The 19,757-nt window shown below is 47.7% G+C and overlaps 1 protein-coding gene across 2 annotated transcripts in view; it reads right to left on the bottom strand.

The window, feature by feature from the left end:
* The window catches only part of TDRD6 (tudor domain containing 6), a 109,286-nt gene that overhangs the window by 23,580 nt on the left and 65,949 nt on the right, over positions 1 to 19,757 (bottom strand). For both annotated transcript variants that reach the window (XM_088467264.1, XM_088467266.1), the window contains 5 exons: positions 16,310 to 16,381; positions 15,812 to 15,931; positions 5,302 to 5,412; positions 3,641 to 3,724; positions 2,032 to 2,142 (listed from right to left, as the gene is read on the bottom strand). In XM_088467264.1, coding sequence (XP_088323390.1) covers positions 2,032 to 2,142; positions 3,641 to 3,724; positions 5,302 to 5,412; positions 15,812 to 15,931; positions 16,310 to 16,381 — 498 coding nt within the window. The remainder of the gene's footprint in view (positions 1 to 2,031; positions 2,143 to 3,640; positions 3,725 to 5,301; positions 5,413 to 15,811; positions 15,932 to 16,309; positions 16,382 to 19,757) is intronic.

Below are 19,757 nucleotides of genomic sequence, written 5' to 3'. Positions count from 1 at the left end.
TAGTGTTACTGTTATACCATGCTGCTACTACTAGTGTTACTGTTATACCATGCTCCTACTACTAGTGTTACTGTTATACCATGCTGCTACTACTAGTGTTACTGTTATACCATGCTGCTACTACTAGTGTTACTGTTATACCATGCTGCTACTACTAGTGTTACTGTTATACCATGCTGCTACTACTAGTGTTACTGTTATACCATGCTGCTACTACTAGTGTTACTGTTATACCATGCTGCTACTACTAGTGTTACTGTTATACCATGCTGCTACTACTAGTGTTACTGTTATACCATGCTCCTACTACTAGTGTTACTGTTATACCATGCTGCTACTACTAGTGTTACTGTTATACCATGCTGCTACTACTAGTGTTACTGTTATACCATGCTGCTACTACTAGTGTTACTGTTATACCATGCTCCTACTACTAGTGTTACTGTTATACCATGCTCCTACTACTAGTGTTACTGTTATACCAGGCTGCTACTACTAGTGTTACTATTATACCATGCTACTACTAGTGTTACTGTTATACCATGCTGCTACTACTAGTGTTACTGTTATACCATGCTGCTACTACTAGTGTTACTGTTATACCATGCTGCTACTACTAGTATTACTGTTATACCATGCTGCTACTACTAGTGTTACTGTTATACCATGCTGCTACTACTAGTGTTACTGTTATACCAGGCTGCTACTACTAGTGTTACTGTTATACCATGCTGCTACTACTAGTGTTACTGTTATACCATGCTGCTACTACTAGTGTTACTGTTATACCATGCTACTACTAGTGTTACTGTTATACCATGCTGCTACTACTAGTGTTACTGTTATACCATGCTGCTACTACTAGTGTTACTGTTATACCATGCTGCTACTACTAGTGTTACTGTTATACCATGCTGCTACTACTAGTGTTACTGTTATACCATGCTGCTACTACTAGTGTTACTGTTATACCATGCTGCTACTACTAGTGTTACTGTTATACCATGCTGCTACTACTAGTGTTACTGTTATACCATGCTGCTACTACTAGTGTTACTGTTATACCATGCTGCTGCTACTAGTGTTACTGTTATACCATGCTGCTGCTACTAGTGTTACTGTTATACCATGCTACTACTAGTGTTACTGTTATACCATGCTGCTACTACTAGTGTTACTGTTATACCATGCTGCTACTACTAGTGTTACTGTTATACCAGGCTGCTACTACTAGTGTTACTGTTATACCATGCTGCTACTACTAGTGTTACTGTTATACCATGCTGCTACTACTAGTGTTACTGTTATACCATGCTGCTACTACTAGTGTTACTGTTATACCATGCTGCTACTACTAGTGTTACTGTTATACCATGCTGCTACTACTAGTGTTACTGTTATACCATGCTGCTACTACTAGTGTTACTGTTATACCATGCTGCTACTACTAGTGTTACTGTTATACCATGCTGCTACTACTAGTGTTACTGTTATACCATGCTGCTACTACTAGTGTTACTGTTATACCATGCTGCTACTACTAGTGTTACTGTTATACCATGCTGCTACTACTAGTGTTACTGTTATACCAGGCTGCTACTACTAGTGTTACTGTTATACCATGCTGCTACTACTAGTGTTACTGTTATACCATGCTACTACTAGTGTTACTGTTATACCATGCTGCTACTACTAGTGTTACTGTTATACCATGCTGCTACTACTAGTGTTACTGTTATACCATGCTCCTACTACTAGTGTTACTGTTATACCATGCTGCTACTACTAGTGTTACTGTTATACCAGGCTGCTACTAGTGTTGCATGAATCCTTACAGTCATAATTACTGTAGCAATGTTATTAATCAATTCTCTCCAATACTGTTCTATCCTACTACTGTCTTATTAATCCTTATATTGTTCTATACTACTATTGTTATTTTATATTCTGCTGACATAAATGACCTGACTAGTAAAGACATGATGGGAGTCCATACATGGACAACACATTGCGGCGATGCGTCAAGCTCACCTTTATTTCCGGGGTCTCCCAGAGCAGCGGTCTCAGGATTACATTCATCCGTGTCAGTCTCACATGTATCCTCTGTAATAGTGACATTGCTGTCATCACACTCAGGTAAGTCTGCAGACAAGACATGAAATACTTAGAAAACAGGACCCGCCGGTCCCCGCTGCAGTGTGCCGGCTTAGGGAACCTTCATTAATGGATGATCTGGCTACTCCTCGTCTAATGGTCTGCCAGGAGTGTACACCCCCCCCCCCCCCCTCCGCCAGCTGCAGGGGGAATACACATCCCAGCATGCCCTGCCATAGTTTTGCTATTAGGGCATGCTAAAACTGTAGCAGGGCATGCTGGGATATGTAGTTCTACAGCAGCTGGAGGGGCCGCATGTTCAATACCCCTGATATAGAGTACAGTATAGGTAATACCATGCTTCATAGGATTGCAGCAGCAGGTTATCTCACAAAGGTGAAGCAATTTAGGCAAAGTCTGTAGAAAAAGAGCCCATGTACTGTACATATAGTCCCCTAGCTCAGGGTGAGAGACTTTGGGGGAGTTGTATCAAATCTTCTAAAGAGGACAGGTGGGGAAGTGGTCTATAGCCACCAATCAGACTGTAGCTATCATTTATCTAGTACACTATATAAAATGATAAGTAGAATCTTCTCCACTTGACAGGTTTGATACATTGTGTCTCTGTGCCGCCTATAACGTCAAAGGCACACCTCGTTCTGTGCAATAGGCTCGACCCGCCTTACCTTGTCCCCGTACGTCCGGCCGCAGTCTGGGAAGTCGGCGGACCCCGGGGTCCCGCCGAGATTCCCAGATTGGTACTTGCATCGTGGCGCCAGCAGGGTGACGGAGCGGCAGCACAGATATCCAATGGACAGCCTGTTGCTGTGCACTCTGAAGATAGTTAAAAAAAACTACCAAATCATATTGGGCCGGGCACCAACACAAACTGAGGTGCCTCTGGCTCGGGGGGCGGGGTATAGGAAGGATGGACCAGTGCATCCTGGGAGCAAAAACTTTTAACTGTGTGGTGCCCTGGATCCAGATCCAACCTACACCCCAAGGTCTCCCTGTGGAGCCTATGGACCCTGAAGAAAAAAATAAGGATAAATAGTAAAGTTGAAATTTAGGGGCAGGAATGCCAGATTGGGCAGGATAATCTAATTACTAGGTTATCACTGACGTCTGTCTGTTCTTCTTGTGTACTTTTAATGTGAATATAGAAATGCTCCAATATAGTCTTTTTTCAACAGCGGAAATACAAAAGAACAGAATAAAATCGTACATCATACAATAATGTAGTGATGTACTTATTGTCAACGTTTAATAAAGAAATAAATTATTATATACAGTGAGAGCAGTATCTCCTCCAAACACACATGATAAGTCCTTTACTTTGCCACAATACAAATCTGTAATGGTCTGTGGATTGAAAGCATTATTTGCTTTGCAACACCAATCATTAATAACTGGATTACAGAAGGCGCAAGGTTCTAAATAAGACTGTCACAAAAATGACACTATAGCACATAGGTTTATGAAGACTGCATACTGGATACACGTGTGTTATGTGGATAATATAATGGCTGCGCTGTGCTGCTCTCACCTTGTGTACTGACGTCTCCCAGCTCTGCAGCATTGGGCTCAGAATACTCACTCCTCCATCGCTCTTCTGAGATGTCCCACGGCGCTTGATACAATACAGAATACAATAAGTAAGATTACAATCTTGTTTGCACATACGCGGTAACAGAAATGGGTACGGTTGTGGATCGCGCAGATATTTAGTACAGAAAAACAGAGGAGGCAGCGCAGTAGCCAGTTCCGGAAGGAGGTGGATGAGCAGATGAGTGTCTGCCGTGTCAAAGTTATGGAGCGGCTCAAAGACCAAGGGACACTCGCTTTTTATATGGAAACTTATTGTGCAACATTTACTTTTAAATCAAAACTCTATTTTTTCTTAATAGCACTTGTGTTTATCTCCCCGGGGTTATATATAGATGCACAGCTGTAGAGCTTGCGGTGAAACACTGACTCTCTACAACCTGCTTCCCCATTATTATAGAGTTCTCCTTTCATACTCCAGCAGAGGGCAGCAACCTCCACCTGTAGCATGTCAATGCCGGCATTGCATCTGACATGTAGGGCTTCCTTCCCCAGCTCTCCCAGGCTAGCAATCTGATCCCCCACTGGCCAAAGGGCGGTATATACACAAGCTTGTACTGCATATAGATAGCCCACTGGCCGCAGACCTCTACTGATTGTAGTGTGCAGGGGCCACTGTAGAGATACCAGCTTCTATGTGGCAACAATGAAGCCGTGTACTTGTAGTTCCACAATAGCTGGGGACTGTTATCTGCAAGATACTTAAGGCATGCCTGGAACAAGGGTTATCACCATAACCAGGGGTGGAGGACCCCTAGTGCTAGCTATAAAGCTGTTTATATACGGCGTATGTGACTCCACCATCCATTATTTTTTTTATTTTATAGCGAGCCGCATATAATAAATAACTAACAGTATGTATAATTGCTCTACCACCAGTGCCAGACTTAAGGCCCCCATACACGGTGCAATGCAGTCCCCCCACACGGAGCGAACCGCTGCCCGACCGCCCGATATGCCGGCACCCCCCCCCCCCCCATAGCGATGCATGAGATTGTACAGCGCATCCCCAGATCAAGCGAACATGCAATAAGATCCCGAGGTGCGGCCCCACACGAGCGCGCACTGTCCGATATCATGCCCACACGCGATACGATATAGCTGCGATATTGTACCACTCCGTCGGATCGGCTGCTATATCGCACCATGTATGGGGGCCTTTAGACAGCTCTGGTAGCTTATTTATCACTATACCGGGTGTCCCAAGATTGTTAGCTCAGTTGCCCTACTGTATAGAAAACTGGGGCAAGACATTATTTATAAAGATTCTGTATATGCATTTTAATAGAACATTGTACATTACAGCACAGTCTGAACCATTACGCTGAGCTATAGGAAGGACCGATTGGGTAGTAAACAGCGGTATAACATTGCGGGTAGGAAAGTGACTAACTTTTTTTTTTTAATTGATTAGAACTTCAAAAACAAGTAACTTCTATGAAGTGATTCTCCTCATCTTGTGTAGAATATTTGGGGGCTGTGTTATTTGGGGGGGAGGAGGGCTCACAAGCATGCAACTGTAAAAATAGATCTCATAAAAGAGTATTTATGGGAAACAAAAAGAACAATAGAGAGTAATCGTCTCACATTTAGCAGGTTTACCTTCACTATCCGCGCTGTCTGCTTCCGCAGCTAGCTCGCTGACGTCACTCTCGTACACACTGTCCATGCTCGCAATTATTGGCGGACTTACTCTGTACAATAAGAAGTTCTCTGCAAACCAAGATATCAGATACACAATGTTTTTGTTTGTTGTGATGACCTATTGCTACACGCAACTAATGTGTATGACCTGCAGTCCTTTATCAAGGCAGCGAACCCTCATAAGTCGATGTTTTTTTTCTTTAAATAGCAATGCATGTTATGCATACTGTACATCATTTATGTTAGCTAAATTTCTACAATTCATTATCTCATTTTCAATACCCCTCTGGAGGGCAACCAAACAAGGCTGCCAAAGGTTCACAGTTCTTAGAATGTCATGTGATGGCAAAGAGAGAAGGAGGTGGACAGACACAATCAACCTTTTGCATAGACACAGGCTCACAGCATATCACGTGAAGGGGGAGGATGTTACTATGAAAACAGAGGTCAGGGGGCTATTCCAAAGTATCTCTGCTTACTAAGACCTGTAACGTGACTGTGGGTGTCATGGTAGTGATATAATGTGAAAAATCTGCAGAATTAATCAGTAATAGCAGACTGAAGAAACAAACCAAGGAGAAGTCAAGATTCTTCTAATAGCCTGCCACAGTGGTGCAAAAAGACACAAACACACAAAAAATCCCTGCTTTAAGTAACAAAGTCTGCAAAACAAAATCCACATACACCCCCAACATTTCTGATTTTAGCAGTCTGATGCACTTTTCATAATTCATAAATAGCCATACCTGTGTTTATATTCTGAAGCATTCATAATGAATAATTTCAGCATTTATTTTCGAGTGTGTCAACAATATGAATTATTATATGAATTATTTTAAACACTAACCTACATATAAAGGCAGCTTAGATAGTCAAGTGTGGGGCAGAAGAAAAACATTAAAAAAAATAATAGATGTATGACTTCTGAAAACCATCGCAGAGGGGTTTGAGGATGATAACTTTTGTATGCGATACCCATACAAATTATTTCTTGCTTATATCTTTTTCTATCATAAGACTTTTTATTTTCAGCAAATACCATTAGTCTTTTTGCTGCATATAACACGTCAGATAAAATCCAACCAAAATGGGCAAAAAATATGAGATATGGTAAGAACTTACCCTTGTTATCTCTATTTCTACGAAGTCCATAGGGTTCCACAGGATACCTTGGGGTATAGGTGTGACGTCAGTCGCAGGGCACCAAAGAGTTAAGCTTTCAGCCTCCCAGGATGCACTAGGTCCCCCTCCTATACCCCGCCCCCGGGCCAAGGCACCTCAGTTAGTTACCAAGCCATAGGCCGGAGGAGGAGAAGGAAGAGAGAGAACAAAGATCTGGACACATACAAGAATCACATTCTCACCAGAGGGAGACGGAAAACCGGTGACCAGAGCAAAGCCCATCTGCAGCACAGGTGCGACAGGGCGGGAGTCCTGTGGAACCCTATGGACTTCGTAGAAATAGAGATAACAAGGGTAAGTTCTTACCATATCTCATATTTTCTACTTCAGGGTCCATAGGGTATCCACAGGATACCTTGGGGATGTCCCAAAGCAGTATCCTTTAAGGGTGGGGACGCTCCTGTGCAGAAAGGAGAATCCGCCGCCCGAAGGAAGCATCCTGAGAGGCGAAGGTGTCAAACCTGTAATACCTCACGAAGGTATGGACAGAAGACCACGTAGCAGCCTTGCAGATCTGAACTGCCGAGGCACCACGTCGAGCTGCCCACGAAGGACCCACAGACCTAGTGGAATGAGCCTTCAGAGAAGGAGGGACCGGTAGGCCTTCATGAAGATAAGCTTCAGAAATAGCCATACGGATCCAGGCTGCCAAAGTTCGCTTTGAAGCAGGCCAACCCTTTTTACGGAAGCCAAAGAGGACAAACAAAGCGTCCAACTTCCTAAACGAAGAAGTGCGGTCAACATAAGTCCTTAAGGCCCGCACAACATCCAAAGAGGCCTCACCCACGGAAAGACCCGGTGAGTTAAAGGCCGGAACAACTATTTCCTCGTTAATATGAAACTGGGAAACAACTTTGGGAAGAAACTCGGGCCGAGTGCGGAGCACTGCCCTGTTCCCATAAAAAACCAAGAAAGGGGGTCTACAAGAAAGAGCCCCTAACTCAGAAACGCGTCTGGCCGAAGCAATGGCCAGAAGGAAAACAGTCTTAGCTGTTAGCCATTTAAGATCCACTGAGCCCAGTGGTTCAAACGGCGGTCCTTGGAGAGCCCTCAGGACCACAGCCAAATCCCAAGGCGCCACAGGTGGAACAAAGGGCGGCTGAATGCGGAGAACACCCTGCATAAAGGTGCGCACATCCGGGATTGTAGCAATCCTACGGTGAAACCAGACAGATAGGGCCGAAACCTGTACCTTCAAAGAAGCAAGGCGAAGCCCATGATCTAGTCCCGCTTGCAGGAAGGCGAGAATCCGAGACAGACGAAACTCCCGCGGTGCATAACCTCTCGGTCGACACCACTGGAAGAACGTATGCCACACGCGATGGTATATCCTCGCGGAAGACGGTTTCCGAGCTCGCAACATGGTACGCACCACAGAGCTGGAAAACCCCCAGGACCTCAGCATGGCCGTCTCAACAGCCACGCCGTCAAAGACAGCCGAGTCAGGTCCGGGTGAAGGCAAGGACCCTGAGACAGAAGGTCCGGTCGTAGCGGCAACCGCAGAGGAATGTCCACGGACAGACCCTGAAGGTCTGAGAACCAGTGCCGTCTGGGCCACGCGGGAGCTATCAACAGGAGCGTCCCTCCTTCCTGTTTGAATTTCCGGATTACCCGTGGAAGAAGGGAGACCGGAGGGAACAGGTATGCGAACCGGAACGTCCACCGGACGGACAGAGCATCCACCAGAGACGCCCCTTCGTCTCTTGTGCGAGACCCGTACACCGGCAACTTGTTGTTGTGCCGGGACGCCATGAGGTCGATTTCTGGAAGACCCCACCTGTCCACCAGTAGTTGAAAAACGTCCGGGTGCAGGGACCATTCCCCCGGATGAACGTCCTGGCGACTTAGAAAGTCCGCCTCCCAATTGAGCACTCCCGGGATGAAGACCGCTGATATGGCCGGAAGATTGCGCTCCGCCCAAACCAGGATCCGAGAGAGCTCTACGAGAGCCGCCCGACTGCGAGTTCCTCCTTGCCTGTTTATGTAGGCCACGGTGGTAGCGTTGTCCGACTGGACCTGCACCGGGCGACCCTGGAGAAACCGCTGTGCCTGCTGGAGAGCATTGAAGACCGCACGGAGTTCCAAGATATTTATTGGAAGCTCCGCTTCTGTCGGCGTCCACCTGCCCTGGAACAAGTGTGGACCCGAAACTGCTCCCCAGCCCCGAAGACTGGCGTCCGTTGTCAACAGGACCCAATTTGGAACCCAGAACGGACGTCCCTTGTTGAGGTGGGTCGTCTGTAACCACCACGTAAGGGACAGGCGAACCTCCTGGGTGAGCACAATCGTCTGGGACTTCAGAGACTGAGTCAGCCCGTTCCACTTGGACAGGATCAGGTGCTGCAGAGGTCTGGAGTGAAACTGGGCGTATTCCACCATGTCGAACACCGACACCATGGAGCCCAGTAACCTCATCGCCGAGTGTAAGGACACCCGGCGGCTGTGCAGACAACTGCGCACCCTTGACTGTAAAGCAGAGATCTTGTCCTCCGTCACGAAGATCCTTTGCTGTCCCGAGTCCAATAAGGCTCCAAGATGCAGAATCCTCCGAGACGGGATTAGAGTGGACTTCTGCCAGTTGATTAGCCAGCCGTGCCGTTGCAGCAGTGCAATGGTCAGGTCCAAGTGGCGTAACAGGAGCTCTGGAGATCCTGCCACCAATAACAGGTCGTCCAAATACGGCAACATGCGGACTCCCTGCAGCCGCAGAGAAGCCGCCATGACCGCCATCACCTTGGTGAAAACACGTGGTGCTGTTGCCAGGCCAAAAGGTAACGCCCGAAACTGGAAGTGGTCGCTGCTGATTGCAAACCTGAGGAACTGTTGATGGCGCCAAAGAATAGGGACATGCAGGTAAGCGTCCTGTATGTCCAATGACACCAAGTAGTCCCCAGGTTCCAGCGCCAGAATGATGGACCGTAGGGTCTCCATCCGAAACTTCGGGACCCGCAAAGACTTGTTGAGTGCTTTGAGGTTGAGAATCGGACGATATGACCTATTGGGTTTCTGTACCAAAAATAGATTTGAATAGAAACCCTGGCCCCTCTGGGAGAATGGAACCGCCACTATAACTCCAGCCTGGAGCATAGTGTGCAATACCTTCCGCAGCTCCGTAGCCTTGTTCCGGTCTGATGGGAGACCCGTGGTGAAGAAGCGAGCCGGGGGTCTGTGCCGGAAGGAGAGGGCGTATCCGTGGGAAACCACCTCCAGAACCCAAGTGTCTGTCGTAGTGGTCGACCAACACTGGGCGAACTGTAGCAGGCGGCCTCCCACCCTGGGATCCCCCAAAGGGAGGCCCGGACCGTCAGGCCGCAGGCTTGTCATCTGGCTTGGGGGCCGGACGTCTGGTACTCCATGCCTGCTTCCGGGGCTTGACCGATTTCTTAGGGCCAGCCTGTCGAGGAAACGACTGTGGTTTGGGCCTGCCCTGGGCCCTAGATGACCGAAAGGACGATGGTCCCGAACCAGAAGGAGCAGCGGCCGACGGGAGACAGGCAGATTTGGCTGCCGCCAGCGTGGCCACAATCTTATCCAGATCCGGACCGAAGAGAACTTCTCTGGTAAACGGCAACGCTTCCAGACCTTTCTTGGAATCTGCGTCCGCCTTCCAGGATCGCAGCCACAAGGTGCGACGAGCAGCTACCGCTGCTGAAGAAATTCTAGACACCAGAGTACTAATGTCTAGAGCCGCCTCGTTGATGTAGGTGGCCGAATCACGGAGATTGCCAATCAACTCCGCCTGATCGGCCGGACAGTCGGATTCAAAAGAAGCCTCTAATGAATCCGCCCAGCGCTCCATCGCTCTGGCAACCCAGCAAATGGCCATAGCCGGCCGTGCTGCCCCCCCTGCAAGGGAATAAGCGGACTTCAGGCAGATTTCTACCTTGCGGTCCGTAGCATCCTTAAGGGAGGACATGGATGGCATCGGCAATGTGGCACTACGGACAAGACGGGTCACGTGAGAATCCACCTGTGGAGGGGATTCCCACTTCGCAAAATAATTATCCGCGAACGGATAAGCCACCGCCAGGCGTCTCTGCGGCTGGTATCTTTTGCCAGGTTGTTTCCACGCCTCCTCTAAATGGTCCACCAACTGACCCGAAAGAGGAAAGACTGTGGCATCGCCCTTCACATCTTTGAAAAAGGCATACTTAGATTTAGCCGCTGGGGGAACTTCGTCCTCAATCACCAAGGCTGTGCGGACCGCCCGAATAAGTCCAGGAATATATACTTTGGACTTAGCATCAGCGTCCTTAGTATGGAGAGGTTCCTGATCGTAAGGATCTAGAATCTCCCCATCATCAGACGTCCCTTCGTCATCCTCATAAGGAGCGGACAGAGACGCCACCGGCCTTTTATGAGACCGCATCACAGACTCCCCTTGCAACACATCCGACAAGTGCTGTACAGAACTCGTCAGGGAGTTAACCCACGCTGGCTCCTGAGAACCCGGGAGCGGGGAAATAGGGAGACTGTGGGGTACCACCAATTGTCGTGGGAACCCCTGCATGGGTGACGACACCACAGACTGCTGGGACAAACCCATCGGAGTAAACGCAGGCTGCGGAGCTAACTGGCCCACTAAAGCTGTTAACGCCTGAGCGAAACAAGCCCAGGGCGGCTCCTGTACCGGTGCTGTAACCGTAATAGGCCGCGCCATGGACAAACACTGCCGGCAAAGGCCCTCCGCGCTACCCTCCCCCTCCGCTAACGGTACTTTGCACGTGGTACACTGTAGCCGGAGGGGAAAATCACTTTCAGACATGATGGCACCACGTATGTGACCTCTCTCACCAATTAAGTATTAAATAGGCGAGAGACCACCCTGCAGCACCGCACCGCAAGGGCTTTAGCAGAAAGAACAGGGACAGTAATAAAGCTGACAGTTTAGTAGAAGAAAAGATTACAGGCAGCAGCGCTAGCACAGTCACATACAATGCAGAAAAATAACAATTCCTGCACTAACAGCGCTGATCACTCAACTACACAGACACAGGGCCTGGTAGGACACAGCGCTGCATACACAGACCTGACCACAGCGGAGGAGAGGTATGCGGGGGGACCCAGACCACGATGCTTCCGTCCAGCGCTTCCAGCAGCGTTCACCATGCGTTCTGGAGAAGATGGCCGCCGAGGAGCAGAGAGGAGGCTGGCCTGGGGGAGGAGCGCTGCCACAGGACCAGTCGGCAGCATGCAGAGAGGGCTGTGTGCAGCGGGGGAGGCGCCGGCTGTGAGACAGGGAAGGCGCGCTCCCCTGGCATGCATTTAACCCCTGGGACACCGCAGCGCTACCGCTCTGCTGCGGTCCGCTGTCCCAGGGGGTAGTGGAAGCGCAGGTTGGTCGCCTGGCTCCACGCTGCAGCCAGTCCCCAGGGAGCCCCCTGCCTGGGGACTTAGGACCATGTGATCAGCGGGGACCCACCGCGGGACCCCGCTGCTTACCTCTGTCCCCCTTGAATCCGGCCATGGTCCGGAGCATCTGGGGTCACCGCTAGCTGTGACCCCAGACGCCCACCAGCATCCCCGGATCAGTACCGGCGTTCTGGTACCGGCGGGGTGTAGGGAAGACAGCATGGACGTCAGGACTGACTGTCCATGCTGTTCATCCAGTTGTGCAGCCACAGCTGCATGAAGAATAAGCTTCAGGGGCTCTTCTAGCCCCCACTCCAACAGGTGCACCCGACTCCGGCCGGGCACCAAACTAAACTGAGGTGCCTTGGCCCGGGGGCGGGGTATAGGAGGGGGACCTAGTGCATCCTGGGAGGCTGAAAGCTTAACTCTTTGGTGCCCTGCGACTGACGTCACACCTATACCCCAAGGTATCGTGTGGATACCCTATGGACCCTGAAGTAGAAAAGGGTTTTGTTATTGAAAGTTCAAGAAAGTAAACTTAAAGTAAATCCTGACAACCCAGCGTTGCAATGTAACAATGTATATCGTATCACCGTACATATTGCATGATCCGCTGTATGATGGTGCAATCTATCGTTACATGTCTAATGTAAACTATACCACATTGCCCGTGGTATCCTCCAATCGGATGTGCAGCACATCCGATGGGAAGATGCGACCACCAATTAATCGTACGATATATTGGGTGGTTTTCAGGGTGCACAGTATACGATGGCCGCTACGATCCATCGCAGACGATATAGATATATATATCTATCTATCTAATAGACGAATGAGGCGGCACTAGAGGACTTAGGACCTTACTCAGAGTCGGTCGCAAGCGCCGATGCGCTCGTAACCGACTCGATGGTTAGTCCTGCGCACGCGCAGCGGCTGCACTGCGCAAGCCCCGGAGCGACAGATAAACTCTGATGCTCCGGATCTCGCTACCAAAGGGGCGGCTGTCGATGTCGATCGACAGCTCGCCCCATTTGGTAGGCGGGCTGGGGGGGGGGGGGGGGGTGGTTTCCAAAACGGAGGCGTTCCTTAACGAACGCCTACCGTTTGGTGGCGGCCGCACTGACACCATCAGTGATGTCAGTGGGGAGCTTCCTGCTCCATCAGAGCAGAAAGCTCCCTGGGGCTTACGGGTGTCATGACCCAACCTTAGGGTCTGGTCGTAAGCCCCGATGGTCAACCATCAACCTGGTCGGTCGTTAAGCTGTGGGTTGTAACCCACAGCTTAACGATCGACAAAGAGGCGGTCGTTTAGAAGGCAAGCGGCCGCCCTGATTCAGTGCGACCGCTTGCAACTAACGACCGCCTTTGAATGAGGTCCTTAATCCTATTTAATGGCAAGTTTCAACCAACGTTGGTTCAAACTTGCCATAAAATTGGATTAAGTCCTCTAGTGCCGCCGCATTCGTCTATTATTGTTTCCATTAAGGAGGGCACAGAGGCATGTTATACATTGGAATGAGGAGTGCCGAGCCGATGCAGATACAGTGTATTATATATATATATATATATATATATATATATATATACACACACACACACTATATATATATATATACATATATATATATACACACACCGCAGCCAGACATACCATTTTTTCAACTAGAAAACCTACTACATTAATGAGGTGACTCTTTTTATTTGACACGAGATCAGGGCTTTAGATCACCCTCCCCATTTGTGGAAAATTTTATTTTTTGTGTTGTGCTTTAGTCATTGTCTGGTGATTGCCAGCCAGTAACTACTAAGGGAGATTGCCTTCTTTTACACAAAGGGCGACACCACATGTCTGCATGTCAGTATGGGAGAGATTGGGCACAATGAGCCCTCTCCCCAACGATGGACAACTTTGTTTTTACACAGCACAGGCAATAGTCGCTAAGGGGCCGCATCCTTTGGAGGAGGGTATCCCCACTTTTGCCGTTGTCATTATGAGGGTGGTAGGACTCGTAACGTCCTCCAGTCCATATACCAGTGATTCCCAACCTCGGTCCTCAAGGCACACCAACAGTCCTGGTTTTAGTGATATCCATGATTGTGCACAGATGGTTAAATCAAAATAACTGAGGTACTAATTAAGTCACTTGTGCTCAAGTATGGCTATCCCTAAAACCAGGACTGTTAGTGTGCCTTGAGGACCGTGGTTGGGAACCCCTGCCATATACGGAACAATGTTTTCCGTATCGCAGGGCACGATTGGCAGTTGTTTAGACAATAAGTACTAAGGGGCCACATGATAGGAAAGAGGGGGTTGTAGATAACGCAAACTCATTTTACCGCTGTTAAAACAGAGCTGGGAATTGAAAGTCATGAAACTGAACTGCAAATCTAAGAACACAACAGTGATGTGCAGGGACACCTAAAGCTCCCACTGGTTCATGCTGAAGAAGACGAACTTCAAGGACCCCACGGTGAACCTGGCTACCTGCAGTCTGAACGTTTAAAATATTTCAGGTTCAAAATGGGTAAAAAAAGAAGCCTGGATTCTGCAGCCAGGTGAGATCTGAGTAAAGACTGGAAAAACTGGCCAAAGAATGCGGTGACTCTAGGAAGACCAGAGAAAATATCTAGGAGAGAGTTCCCGGCACCTGTGATGGAATCGAATCACTGGACCTATAAGAGAAGCAGAGAGGATATCCCGGGTGCGTTGCTCACCCATCATGCCCATTGCTCTTCTGAAGGCTTGGAAGATGAACACTCATTGTCCTGAAAAACTGAAGCTATTGGGGGTACTTCTGGAGCATACTAAGGAAAGAGCTCGAACTTTTTGGAGGAAAGTTTTTAAGTGGCAAAACTCCTGCACTGCACTCTATTCCACGTGGTTCCAGTGTACCCGTTTGGATGAAAGAGAAAATATGGTAACCCAACAAGGCATTATATTAGGAACACTAGACAACCTACTGCAAAAAAATGAAGGGACGTCTGAATTTTATTATGGCTCTCTGTAGTGCCGGGTGTTACAGTCCGGTGATAACAACTGAAATAGGGGGCTACCTTCTTTCAAGAGTCCCTAGGTGCCCAAATGTGGGAGATCTGGGTATTATAAAACCCCTACACCCTTAATGTTTTCTGTGGTATATGGCTTAAAAAATTTGCCAAGCAAATAACCTGGGGCAAAGGTGAACTTTGTTACCACCTGCAAATGTTGCCTGCTATGCACTTAGACCTGTTAATATGCGATCAATAAAAATAAAAAACACACAAATCAAGCCAACAAACTATATAACATCTATTAAGTTGTGTCTCCCCAATACCCCCTCCCCAGGTCCGAAACTAGGACTTTTGTCACCCGGAGCAAGGCAATATTTGGCGCCCACCCTTATGCCACATACAGTAATTTTAAAATGACAGAATGCTGCAGCCCCACCCACGGGCAGTAGTGTATTCATAGTGAGGGAAGTGGTTGGGTGCAGCCGAGCAACCCCATTTCGGGAGAGCGGCCTTCGGCACGAGCAGAACACTGCCCCTTCTCCCAGGCGGTGCCCTTCCCCCTGTTCAACACAGAGTGCACACTATGGGGGGTATATTTACTAAAGTGAGAGTTTTTAGAAGTGGAGATGTTGCCCATAGCAACCAATCAGATTCTACTTAACATTTAACTAGCACCTTCTAGAAGATAATAGTTAGAATCTGATTGGCTGCTATAGACAACATCGCCACTTCTAAAAACTCTCACTTTAATAAATTTACCCCTAAGTGTACATAAGAATACATTCTGTAACTATAATGTTATGATGCATCTAAAGAATAGAGATTATTGATGATCCATAAGATTATAGGGGGCTAATTGTTGACCTTATTTTGGGGTGTATAAAACCTTGGTCATTTCAACACTGATCTCTACAGTGTTACGGTCGCTGTATCCATAGCTCACCTTTATTTTCAAGACGGTCCAGATCAATCGTTTCTGAATGGCAGAGAGTCTGCTGCTCCTCTGTGCTGTGGAGGGGATGCTCTGCATAGTCTGGCATGTCGGAGGCTGTGACCTCTACATCTATACACAGGAGACCACACTGTATCATCACACAAGCATTTACTGAATGTGGACAAAGGTAGGCTAGAGAGACTTTTCACCTATGAATTGCATGGAGAGGTACCGAATTCTGCTACGGTGGAGAACACAGAGGGAGTGTGTGTGTGTGTGAGCGTGTGTGTGAGCGTGTGTAAGCCAGACAGCTGATGCTCCATAGTGCATAAAGTCATTGAGTCAGGGGACAGACCAGAACCTCTTACTGTTCAACGAATCCTGAGAGGTCGTCTGTATATGGACAACACAAATCTATAAGAAGAACAGGATAGCAAAGAAATAGAAAGGAAACGAAAGAGTAGAAAGTGTAATTAGTAGTAATGAGCGAGGCAGCATGCTCTGTACCATGACTGTCAGAAGTCTTCCGGTGACGGCCCCTGCACACCTCTTGCAACTGGTCCTCACGTACTTCATGCTCTATAGAACAAAAATGGAAATTACAGTGAAAGAAGTATATACTCGTATATATCATGTATGATATAAGCATAGGAAATAGTTAGTGCTCCCCTTAACTCTAGCGAGTTGCGCACTCGGAGAAGTGCAGCAGGAATAACGCACGGGTGACTGATGGCGCAGACAGGTATCACAGAGCACCTATCTCGTTGTCGCCTGATTACTTTCAATACTGGCACTCATTGAGACACTGATCACTTAGGAGGTATATGCTTTACGATACGCTTAGTGGAGCTTAGAATCTCTGTATAAATATCGCTGTTTATGAAAAGTTTATAAAGTCATAATAGTCACAGACATGGCTAACCCCGGCCTCAAGGGCGAGATACTGAAACCCTAATGATCGTCTTTGCTCCTTGGTGAAAAATATAAAAGGTGTATATGGAATAGTTTGCAGCCTAGTTTTGCCTTTTAAATTATCGCTGCTTTAAATCCACGGCCAAAATTGGCAAAATCACATTGCTGCACAGAACTCGCTACCTACAGATGTGTTCTCCTACGCTATTGCTGCAGTCACGCCAAACAGCGATTCGCAGCATGTCAGGTCCGGTGCGACTCGGTTTGCGGTATTTCTACCGGAAATCGGATGCGAAAAACCTCTTTCTTTACTAGACTGCGCTGATTAATTTGATATAGGACGCTTGTATATCTGTACGCGACTTTGTCTGAGTCTGTATATGATGCAGCCACCGGATTTTTTTTCACGCCAAGTTACGTTGTACGTCATACAGGCTCAGACGCACACAGATATACAAGTGTTGCATATCAAATTAATCAGTGCAGGCATGTGAAGCGTTATGTCACATCCAATTACAAGCAGAGATGTATGGCATATTGCGCCCCATGCCATATGGAGCGAGGTGGCTGGAGCGACAGAATCAGAGAATCTTTTTTCTAATTTTGCTAGTTGCATCACACGGACACTAGGCTGCACCTTTTCTCGCACAGGAATTGATATATCACAAGTACTAAGTCGCAGCATAACGTAGTGGGAAGAACAGCCACATTCACTCCCATCTGAACCATTTTTACACACCTAGACCAGTGGTTCCCAAACTTTATTAAATCACGGCACCCTAGAGTATCAGCATTGTTTTCACGGCACCCTTAAGCCAAAAGTTTGAGAAATTCAGAAAAAAAAAAAAATGTAGTGAAGTAGTAGTAAAGTTAAGTAAATTGTGATTACCTGCTATTCTTAGGGGTAAATTTACTAAGAATTGAGTTTGGGTGAGATTGCAATCTCGAGTGAGATGAGGCATGTTTTTCAAATTGCAAATTTACTAAAGGCAAAGGTGGGTGAGATACAGAGAGATTTCTCTCATCTCACTCGCAAAATTCGGGAGAGCTAGCAAACTCGAATCTTCTCACCATCGGCCAAACTCTGAAGTACTTTTCACCTAAAAGATACTGGGCCTGATTCAGACCCGGACGCTATTTGCGGCTGCTCGCTGGCTAAAAGGGGCCGGATATTTCAATCTTGTCATCGCACTGCGTCGCGTAAAGCCGCCCACTATGTAATAGCGAGCGGCCGCACTATGCGCTCGCACATGTATAAAGACGCCCCTTTGCCACTCGCAACACACGTCATCTCTGGCAGGTGAAGGATTAATCGGGAACATAGGGAGCTATCGGAGCTGCTCGCAGCGCTTGTAGTAGCCTTTTCCCACCACAACATTGCGAGCAGTTCAGGCTAAAATGCAACCCAGTTTCGTGTGTAATGACGCACTTTGCTAATTATGCACACCCATTAAACGCCGTTCTGACGGTCGGGCACGCCTGCGTTCGCACATCCACAACCCTGTTTACAAGCACCTTCCCCTGTTACCACCCACACACGGCGCTATCTGTCACTCAAAATAGCAGCCCGACTGCGGTCTACAAGCGAGCACTTTCCCATCGCACAGACCGGTTCGCCCACTGAGATTTATGCGCAGTTTGCAAAAAATCGCTCAATGCGAGAGAGCGCAGCATAACGTCCGGGTCTGAATCAGGCCCACAGCTCGCAAATTTACCAAGAATCGGGATGACAATCTCGGGTGAGGTGTGTGCAAACTCCCTGCCAAATTGACGTTTTAAACACTCACCTCCAGAGCTGCGAGTTTGGCTGAAACATACATAAATCATTGTGTTTTGTGTATGTTTCTTTTTTTAACTTGTTAAAATATTTGTAATTATTTTTAAAAAATTACGTGAGGTCCCCACCAAAAAGACTAACCAGCTCCGGACTTGTCAGCCTGTCCTGGTTCTTGCGAGAAGAAAAACGGGAAAATCACCCGAGATTCGGGGATGCAAATCGAGATTAAAAAGAACTAAAAGCGACCTCTCTCGATTCTTAGTAAACTTACCCCTTAGGGTCAGCTATGTGGTGGTGAACAGGTTTGCGCTTCTGCCTGTCCACATATTTACATTACATTGACCATAAATAATTTGCCTTGATGCTGGACCTCCAACCTGAGGCACCCCTACAAGTGTCCCGAGGCACCCCTGAGTGCCCAGGCTCACAGTTTGGGAACCACTGCCCTATACTCCTTTCTAGATCTGAGACTCCATTGCACACGTATGTACCACAAGCCCCAGTAGTCAGTGTACAATAGCAGTGTCGTAATGTCGCTTCTGGTTACTTTAGTAGTGCAAATAAAAAGGCACATTTGGAGCTAATAAGACGCTCTGCACAGCCGAGTCACAAAGACCCTGGCGCGCAGAGGGGGGCTATATGGTGCAACTGGAGCTACAATGTATCAGAACGCATTTGTCAGGAGACTCAACAAATAAGCTACATGGCACTAGCAGATACAATACCAGAGAGAAGGGTCACTGAGCAGCTGAGATGCAAAATCTAGTAATACTTCTATTTTCTACAGGTACTTTATAGGGAGACCAAATCTACTCTGTAGGGGGTGTAAGGAAAGTCATGGGTAGAGGCAGAGTTTTACGAAAGCCAGTTTTGAGGACGGATCTTGCGTGTTTTCATGCCGTGCATGCTCCAGAGGCGCCTGTACGCAACCCCCGGGCAGCTTAGAGCCTTACACAACTCGGTGGCATTTGTGGATGAATGGGCGTAACCGATACAGCGTTTGCATAAAATTTAGCCCAAGCAGATTTGCAGACAGGTCTCTTGTGCACCAAGTACATAGCAGGTGCAAGGGCGCACCCATAATGATGAGCGCTATGAAGACAAGCGTATGGATAGGGGCGGTGCGAATATACGGAGTTTGTTCCATGCACGCAATTTGGGTGCGATTATGTCCGACCTTCATTTAACTCTGCAACGGCCCCTATTTCTGCATTCCTAATAAGGAACAGTGCCCATTTGGTCTCCCAGACTGATGGCACTACCCAG

The sequence above is a fragment of the Taudactylus pleione genome, unplaced genomic scaffold, assembly GCF_031769625.1.
Source record: "Taudactylus pleione unplaced genomic scaffold, aTauple2 ptg000070l, whole genome shotgun sequence".
NCBI lineage: Eukaryota > Metazoa > Chordata > Amphibia > Anura > Myobatrachidae > Taudactylus > Taudactylus pleione.
The sequence above is the reverse complement of the archived record's forward strand: the minus strand, read 5'-3'. Positions and strand labels throughout refer to the sequence as shown.